General features: G+C 45.1%; 1 protein-coding gene across 2 annotated transcripts in view; it reads left to right on the forward strand.

The window, feature by feature from the left end:
* The window catches only part of DCAF4 (DDB1 and CUL4 associated factor 4), a 32,561-nt gene extending 27,913 nt beyond the window's left edge, over positions 1 to 4,648 (forward strand). The window contains exons 10-14 of one of the 2 annotated variants that reach the window (XM_023507653.1): positions 530 to 628; positions 752 to 849; positions 1,847 to 2,020; positions 2,365 to 2,479; positions 3,631 to 3,891. In XM_023507653.1, the coding sequence (XP_023363421.1) occupies positions 530 to 628; positions 752 to 849; positions 1,847 to 2,020; positions 2,365 to 2,479; positions 3,631 to 3,824 (680 nt within the window). In that variant the 3' untranslated portion in view covers positions 3,825 to 3,891. Of the gene's footprint in view, positions 1 to 529; positions 629 to 751; positions 850 to 1,846; positions 2,021 to 2,364; positions 2,480 to 3,630 lie in introns of both variants that reach the window. The other variant, XM_023507652.1, reaches the window with a different exon arrangement.
* Positions 4,649 to 9,772: the final 5,124 nt, after the last annotated feature.

Raw genomic sequence — 9,772 nt, forward strand, 5'->3', positions numbered from 1 at the left:
GTTCGAATCCAGTCCAGGCCTGACAAACAACAATGACAGCTGCAACCAAAAAATGGCTGGGCGTTGTAGCTGGCGCCCGTAGTCCCAGCTACTTGGGAGGCTGAGGCAAGAGAATCACTTAAGCCCAGGAGTTGGAGGTTGCTGTGAGCTGTGATGCCACAGCACTCTACCTAGGGCTACAGCTTGAGGCTCTGTCTCCAAAAAATAAATAAATAAATAAATAAAATGTCTTCCTTGAGATCACAGAGCTGGAAGTGTGATCTGGGATCAAAACCAACTTATCTGTGGATACCACACTGCCTCCCTATTAGCTGATAGTACTCCTGACACCACTGGGAATGTAAATTATATGTTAACTCTCAGAATAACCACTTTTGAGCCCAGAGCCCAGCTGAATTTCTCTCTCTCGCAACCATGAAACCCCCAATGGGGCAAAGGAATAGACCCTTGCAGCACCTCTGGGCAGATAAGGGTGTTTCTATCCTACCTGGAAGACATCCATGCTCTATATTCTGATTCTGATTAGCAGGAGTGGACCGGCCTGGCATGCTCTGCAGTTTCCGGATTCCTGGTGCCTGGTCCTGTGCATGGTCCCTGAACATCCAGGCAAATAACTGTTTCAGTACAGGTAAGCCTGCCTTGCCAAGGTGCTCAGAAGAGAGGATTTAGCAGACCCTAAGGTTCCGTCCAGCATCCCTTCCCCCAGACTACATGTAACGTTGTCTTACCTGCCCATCTCTGTCTCTGCCAGGCTTATCTCGGCGCGTGCTACTAACCAATGTGGTGACTGGGCACCAGCAGTCATTTGGGACCAGCAGTGATGTCTTGACCCAGCAGTTTGCTCTCCTGGTTCGTTGGATTGGGAAGGGTATAATATAAAGTTGCCAAGAATGGAAATTTGACTAGATAAAAATTGGATTCCCCTGTGCAGCATCTACTCCTCCCTCTTTTATAGGGGAAAAAGAGTTTCAGAAAGGATTAATAGGTCACTTTGTGAATATGTCTGAGCCAAGTGAATATTGGCTGATCCAGAAAGGCCTGCCTAAGCTGGCTTTAGAATAATTGTTAGTGATTCACAGCATTTAATAGTTTCATATGCATTTCCCAAGTTGTACATTTTAGTCCAGGCATGGCAGCTCACCTCTATAATCCTAGCAATCTGGGAGGCCAAGGCAAGAGGATCACTTGAGCCTAGGAGTTTGAGACCAGTCAATCTCTACTAAAAATAAAAAAATTAGTTAGGTGTTGTGCGGGCGCCTGTAGTCCCACTACTTGGAAGCCTGAGGCAGGAGGATCAGAGTTAAGATTGTGTCTCCAAAAAAAACCCAAAATTGTCCATTTTATATATGAAATCAAAATTTTAGTAATACTGTATTTCAAAGGCTTCCCTGTGGTAAATGCTATCTTTTTATGAAAGTGGGGAGGAAGGAGTCTGTTGCTTTGGCAGCAAGCACAGAGTTCATTATTAAGGCCTGCTTTGGCCATCTGCCCCCCTAATCAGAACCCCACATCTGATCTCTCCTACTCCATACTCATCATTATGAGCCTTACCAAAGACCTTGGTGGAAACAGGGTGCCATCACTGGGGTTTCACAAGCAGGATGAAGGGGACAGTGCAGCCAGCTGTGTCCTGTGTGTTCCCCAGTACTTTTACCCTCTCACAAGGAATCCTCCCTCCTGACTCCATTGAGACCCAAAACCTGACAAACACATATCTACCTACACCTTCTGACCCAGGGGCTGGGAGGGGGGAGGCAAGAAAGGAATGTATTCAGGAGGATATGCCCTTCCCAGTCTCGGGGGGCTGTAGTAGTATCTGGGCACTAAGCAATCCCTCTTCGCATAGGCTCCTTTGCTGTTTAATGGCTGTCGCTCTGGGGAGATCTTTGCTATTGACCTGCGCTGTGGAAATCAAGGCAACGGGTGGAGGGCTGCTCGCCTGTTCCATGACTCAGCAGTGACCTCTGTGCAAATTCTCCAAGAAGAGCAGTGGGTGATGGCATCAGACATGGCTGGAAAGGTAAGGAAACACTGCCTTCTCAAGCACAGAATTGTGTGTCCCAGAGCCCTGCCAGGTAAAGGGGTTCTGCAGAAGAAACCTTTGTGCCAAGACATCATGCACAAGAAAGGTAGCTGGAGACCAAGCAAGTTGTAGGCTGTCCACAAGGGCCGCTTTGCTGCTCATGTGAGCATAATCTGAGCTAGAGTGAAGAGGGTGGGGTTACCTAGTCACCTGCTTTTGATGGATTGAAGGGCTCAGGAGTTTGAAATATAGACCTTCATGACCTAAAGAGCGCACTGGAGACCTCCTCGCTCTATTGGCTTCACACCTAGGGTTTACCATGTGCCTGCTTCTCCCCACAGATCAAGCTGTGGGACCTGAGGACCACTAAGTGTATAAGGCAATATGAAGGCCACGTTAACGAGCATGCCTACCTGCCCTTGCACGTGCACGAGGAAGAAGGAATCGTGGTGGCAGGTATCACTCAGCCCCAGAAACTCAGCAGCAGAAGGGGGGGGGTTACTCAGAAGTAGAACTGAAACAAGGGATAGTTGAGTGGGGAGACTGGAAGGAATAAGCATTTTAAATGTCCACCAGTTAGAGAGCCTGTGTCTTTCTACATGTCAGTGGGCAAACATCACTTCAGAAACAGGCAGGTGAGGTACTGAGGGACCTGGCTTGAGTCTGTCCATCAGGCCAGCATCATCTTATCATGTGCAGGCTTATCTAAAAATGAGGGCTCCCTGTTCTGTTCACATTTGCATCGGGGATGCTGAGAAAAGAAGTTAGGGTCATTGTCAAGTAACTGCTTCCTCATCCCTTTACCACCATCCCCGTGTGATAGCATGAAAGATCAGCGTTTCTACATGTGAAATAGGCCCTTGACATTAAGAAATACATTTTCAGTCTTCATGAATCCTCAAGTTTGGTAATACTATATATTTCTACAGAAAGTCCTTACTCCCCATGAAATGCTTTTGTGGCTAAGAAATAATCACTTTGTTAAAACTTTCTTAGTCATACTACTCCTATCAGTGCAGGCACTTATCTTCCTTTTAAAATCTATTTTTCACAAATTTTATCTCAGAAGAGCTTCTGTGTGCTAGAAAGTAGAGAAGAGTTAAGCTGCGTTGCCAGGCAGCTGCAAGTCAGCATGCATCTGGGCTCCTATAACCCTGGTGCTGTGGTCACATTCCTCAGAATTTACAAGCCCTGAAGACTGAACCATTAAACCAAAAGAGCTCTGGGGAGTTGTCAACCTGCTCTGAAGTTAACACATCTTCCTGGTCACCGTTTCAATAAGAAGGACATCAGTTGCCTGTTTTCCAGACCTGGTGGGCTGGGCTCCCAAGAGAAGCAAAACGCCCAGCTGTTAGCCAGGATGCCTTTTAAGTCGCCCACAGCATTTCACAGCCAACCAGTGCATCCTGTCACTAAATACCTGTAACTAGTTACGGTTCTGGAGCACCAGAGTGACTCCTGTTACCAATAGAAATACTTTCCTGTTAGTGAGTTTGTGTTTTGGCTCTCATGAAATCATGGTTAGCTCTAAACAGTCTTCAGAAGGCATGTCTACATATCCTTTTGCATTCTCCAGCTAACCTGCCTGTGTCTTCCCTCTTGTATAGTGGGCCAGGACTGCTACACAAGAATCTGGAGCCTCAATGATGCCCAGCTGCTCAGAACCATACCTTCTCCGTACCCTGCCTCCAAGGCCGACATTCCCAGCGTGGCCTTCTCTTCTCGGCTGGGGGGCTTCCGGGGAGGACCGGGGCTGCTCATGGCTGTCCAGCAGGATCTTTATTGTTTCTCCTATGGGTAATTCTGTGGGTGCAGCCAGGAGGAGTGTGGATTTGATTTAAGGGAGTAAAGAGAGCCTTTTGACTGTAACACAGATCCCATCCATCTGGCTGCTGGGGGCAGGACACTAAGTTGTATGTGGAGATGCTTCAGTAAAATTGTTTCAGTTAAATAGTGTGCTCAGAGAGCTTGAAAGTCCTTTTCATAAAAGGGACCTATTTTTCTTGTTAAATTCCATAGAATAGTTATACCCGTCCTGTTTTTCTTGTTTTTTTTAAAAAAAAAAAAAAAAGAATTTAGTTCTAAGGACTAAAGATGGTGAAAACTAAAATAACCAAATTAAAGCTGCTGCTCTCACCACAAGCTGTTGGGAAGAAACCTAATGATGAGACTGGTGAGGCTGCTTGACTAGTTGGTGCCTGGGCCCCAGGAGGCATGGTGAAGCGGGAGAGGAGAGGAAGGGGGGTGGTTTTTCACTTGAGTCTCTACACAGAAATCTAAGGCTGGAGTTTAGAATCATTAAACATAGCTTTCTTAAACTCTGTATCAATAACATATCTCTGAATTCTCTTTTTGTTGTTACCATAGACATTAAGAGGAATGATGGATATTCTTAAATACTGTAAGTTTCAAACAATCCTTAATTTGCCCTCATTGAAACACCTTCCAGACAGCAGGGTACGCAGCTCCAGCTTGTAGTACTTGGTGATGTGAATGTCAGATTTAAGGGCCTAATGTCAAACAAATTTGGCTTTGACTTTTTGTGATCTAGCAGTGGCAGTTGGTAAAATGTTGATACTAAGTATTAAAGAACCTGTTTTTCTACTAAAAAATAAACAAAAAAAAGAACCATGATACAGCATATTGTTTTGTTTTTTTGCAGTTTTTGGCCAGGGCTGGGTTTGAACCCACCACCTATAGTATATGGGGCCAGCACCCTACTCCTTGAGCCACAGGCACCACCCAGCATATTGCTTCTGATAATGATTTAGGAGATGATGAAGCTTGTGCTGCAGAAGCAGCAGATCAGCTGGTCAACTCAGATTTTTCGTGAGACTGAGACCAGTTTTAATATCCTTCAGGAGAGCCCCATGTGTGACCCCTTAAACCCACTCTGCCCTTCATCTCCACCCTGCTTTATGCACACCCCAGGACACTGACATCTGGATGACCCACAGAGATGGGCTTAGCCAGTGGGAAGTACCAGCAGGAAAGCAGTGGGCAAGAGGAGAGTGAAATGGGAGTGTTAGTTCCCTGGCTTCCTTCCTGCTGGGCTCTGGGGGCTGTGACCAAAGGCTACAGCTTCTCTTGAAGAGCTCTCAGAGCTAGGTTCAATAACTTAAATAGTTAGGAAGCTTGCTAGCTAGCGAAGTTCTCATATGTTTATAATTGTTTAGATTTGTCCCTGCAACCCTGGTAAGCTGCTGTGCACATAAGTCTCTTGGAAATATCTACACATTGAAGGGTCCAGGTGACCACTGTCACTACAGGGTCTTTTGGATTAAGTTTGGTGTGCCAAAGATACCAATCAGCACAGTGAATGCTGAGTTTTCACCATCCTTTTGTTCCTCTCACATTCCAAGCAAGATACCACGACAGAACATTCAAGGACATTCATTATTGGATCTGAAATTTAGACTCTGGTCTTGCACATTAATGCAGAGCTTTCCCATCATTCTATACTATCTCAGTGCAGCTGTGAGTCTGCAGGTAGCTGGCTGTTAAGCTCAGTTCTAGTCTCTCCTCAATAGTGGTGACAGTCTCACCACTCAATGCCAGATGAGTTGTGACACAAATGGCCTTATCTCCATGTACCTTCTTGAATCCTTGTTATCAACTACACCACAGCCCATATTTTTTGCTTAGGCAAGTACAGTGTTGGACTGAAATATTTTATTAGATTTCCCAAAGACTTCCCAAAAGAAGGTTGTTCAGAACTTCTAACATCAACCCAGCAACTTGTTCTTGATAGCTAGTTGGCAATCACTGCACCTCACCTTTGGTCTAGGTTGTATGCAAAGTGGATAAACTTGGCTAAAAAGTTGATTCGGCATTGAATACTTGCAGGTCTACTCAAGCATTCTCCCCTACTCCTCAGGTGACAGGCAGAGAGTGACAGCAGCGCCAAGCTAGGATCTAACCCTTGCAAATCAGCCTCCTAGAGATGAGAGAACAGTGGCACACCCTGGTTATCCACAGCACCCACAAACACCTGCTTCACATTCCACACTGATGTGTCATGACCATAGAATTCAGCTGGCCCATCATGCTCGGAGAGCACAGACAACCACCTGATGTCCCCTAGTCCCCTAATGAGGATCTCCAGAGGTGTCCTTTGAGACTAAGCTCCAGATCTGTCCTTGTCAAAATCTTTCACATAACCCATCTGGAAAAACAAACAGTTTCTTCTCTCATTTCTCCATTTGTTTATATGATTAAAAACCTCTAAGTCTGTCCTCTCCAGTCTGCCATACTGCCTCTGGAAGATGCTGTTAGGAGATACTTGCTTTCTATAGCTTCCTGTGCCTCAGAATAGAATGTGTGGCTTTTGTGATCCGATCACATACTTCTGTCCTATTGCCCCATTTCTGCCTTCCTCTTGGTGCTCTCAGGACACCACATTCCACACACACTATTCCTTCCCTGGGGCCTGTGCTTTAAGCCCCTCTCCATTCCTCTTCATCCAGGAAAGTCAAACTTTGAAGGCTCAGCTTGAAAGACACCTCTGGGAAATTAGTTTTCTCCAGCACTCAATATAACTAGATAATTTGGTATACTGAATGAATGATTTAAAAAGAAAAAGAATTTTTTTTTTTAAGAGACAAAGTCTTACCTTGTCACCCTTGGTAGAGTGCCACAGCATCACAGCTCACAGCAACCTCCGACCCCGGGGCCCAGGCAATTCTCCTGCCTCAGTCTCCCAAGCAGCTGGGACCACAGGCACCCACCACAATGTCTGGCCATTCCTTGTTGCAGTTTGGCCGGAGCCAGGCTCAAACCTACCACCCTCAGTACGTGGGGCCAGCACCCCATTCACTGAGCCACAGGCACCGCCCTAAAAAGAAAATTTTTTAACAAGCAATCAATGTAACCCACTTCTATGTACATACCCTCAATGAATCCCCAACAATTAAAAAAAATTTTAATTTTTTTTTTTTCTAGAGACAGGCTCACTCTGTCACCCTGGGTAGAGTGTAACCTCAAACTCCCAGACCCAAGCAATCCTCTTGCCTCAGCCTCCCACCCACATAGATAGGACTATAGGCACCAGTTACAACACCTGGCCAGTGTTTATATATATAAAATTTTGTATATATGTAGAAGAATTTTAATAAAAAAAATTTGCCACAATAATTATTATAATCCTATGAAGTAGGTTTCTAATTTACATAAGAAAAAGTAGTCTCAAGAAAGTTGATTTGCCCAAGAGCTTCTGCTCATTAGCAGCAGAGCCAGCAGGGTCTCTTACTCAAGTCCAAGTATCTGTCAGGCCCCCTATGTTGGACAGAATGGGCTTTTTACTTTTCCTGTGTACGTTTAAGAGCTCTTGGAGTCCAGTTCAGTAGTTTCTCTCCCTTCAGCATCCCTTATGACTAAGTGACTTAGACACCTACAGATGCCTCCTGGCCTGTATATCTTTGCTTATGTGCTTGTTCCTACTACCAGCTCCAGGTGAATAAAAGCAACTGTTGCAATATGGAAAAAGACATTATTCTCTTCAGAGGCCATAATCTGAGCAAGGGCACACAGACCCTAATGCTACCATAGCCCAGGACAGTGAGGACTGAGAACATGATTGGAAAGTCTGTTCAGGCCCTGGTTGAATTACACTACCTCTGGGACACCAAATGGCACTGTCTAGGCATGGGGCCAGAGCCTTAAAAGATTCACCCTAGAGTTAAAGGTATCATCAAGGTAAGGTAGCCATTGATAACATGGCAGTTGACTGGGCTTAATGGCTCACTCCTGTAATCCTAGCACTGGGCTGAGGCTTGAGGATTGCTTGTGTTCAGGAGTTCAAGACCAGCCTGAACAAGAAAGAGACCCTGTCTCTACTAAAAATAGAAAAATTGGGCAGTGCCTGTGGCTCAGTGAGTAAGGTGCCAGCCCCATATACTAAGGGCAGGTTCAAACCTGGCCCCGGCCAAACTGCAACAAAAAAAATAGCCGGGCATTGTGGGGGCGCCTGTAGTCCCAGCTACTCCGGAGAGGCTGAGGTAAGAGAATCACCTAAGCTCCAAGAGCTGGAGGTTGCTGCGAGCTTTGTGACCCCCACGGTACTCTGCTGAGGGCAATAAAGTGAGACTCTGTCTCTACAAAAAAATAACAAATAAAAACAGAAAACTTGGCCAGATGCAGTGGCTCACGCCTGTAATATAGTACTCTGGGAGGCGAGGCAGGTGCATTTCTTCAAGACCAGCCTGAGTCAGAGTGAGACTCCATTAAAAACAGAAAAAGTTAGCTAGAAGTTATGGTGGGTGCCTGTAGTTCCAGCTACTTAGGAGTCTGAGGCAGGAGGAAGGCTTGACCTGAAGAGTTTGAGGTTGCTGTAAGCTATGATGACACTATGGCACTCTACCCAGGGAGACAGACGAGTGAGACTCTGTCTCCCAAAAGAAAAAACCCAAACGTGGCAGTGAAGGACCCCACCAAGCACAGACTTTTGTCTACAAAGATGTTTTAAAGATGGCTCTGGTCATATGAGCCTATTGCCAAATTAGATATTCTCTAATCGCATAGTCCCCCCTCCTCCACATACACACACCATATGGGCTTTATTGCTCACAGTCTGTGACAGTTTCCTAAGTACAAGAAAAAGTTGTAACCAAGTACAATTTAACAATTAGAAAAATAGAGTATAGTAGGTACTGTAACTAAAACTAATTCCATTAATGACAAGAAGAGTTGCTGGCTACCATTGTGGGTTCAGTTTTCTCTCCCTGAATGATGGCAGTTCTGAAAATGAAAATACAAATATGCATGATTCTTTTTTGAGAAAGAGTCTCACTTTGTGAAAATGCAAATATGGTAGCGCAATTACCATTAAATCACTTTTTTTTTTTTTTTAACAATCAGAAGCTTAGCTCCTGTGTTACAGGCTAGACCAACTTGTTTAATCTCCAGGCCAGTTTCCCTGTCTCCTTAGTGATAGAGAAGTATTAACTGTCCTTTGCCACCAGAACCTCTTAAGACAATGGAAATAATTAGATGTAAAGCTAAGCCCTCCTGACACAACAGTAGCAGGTACCTTGATCTTTTAACTTTCCCCTTAAGGAAAAGATACTTAATCTGGAAATGGGAAAGAATTCACAAGCTGTGAAGAGGAAGGAAAACCTAAAGGAAGACCTTCTACAGGGAGAAAACTGGTAGAAGGCTGATCAAGGCAGAGTGCAGACTCTTCATTCAGAGTTGCCTGGGCCCTGCTGGACTCAGGCTGGCTTTGAATCTTGTTTGCCAGGTAACTCTGGGCTTCAGAATCTCAGAGCCAATGTCTGGCTGTAAAGTATGAACGCTACTGCCTAACTTCTATTATGGCTATGAGAATTAACCATACATGTGTGGGTGCATCTGTGTGTCATATTTTTAATATATGTCATGTAGTTTATATATACCATATATACATGTATTTTTATGTATCTTATATATGTATTTATTTATAAAGCTCCTAGCACAGTGCCAGCATGTAACAGGCACCTACATACTGATTTTCCTTGCTTTTCCAATTCCCAAAGACCAGGTGTGGTGGCTCACGCCTGTAATCCTAGCACTCTGGGAGGCTGAGGCACCTGCCTCAGATTGCCTAAGCTTAGGAGTTTGAGACCAACCTGGGCAAGAGCCAGACCCTGTCTCTCAAAATAGCTGAGTGTTGTGGCAGGCGCCTATAGTCCCAGCTACTTGGGAGGCTGAGGAAAGAGTATCACTTGAGCCCAGGAGTTTCAGGTTGGGCGGTGCCTGTGGCTCAAAGGAGTA

The sequence above is a fragment of the Otolemur garnettii genome, unplaced genomic scaffold (genome assembly GCF_000181295.1).
Source record: "Otolemur garnettii isolate 467f Iridium unplaced genomic scaffold, OtoGar3 scaffold00196, whole genome shotgun sequence".
Taxonomy (NCBI): domain Eukaryota; kingdom Metazoa; phylum Chordata; class Mammalia; order Primates; family Galagidae; genus Otolemur; species Otolemur garnettii.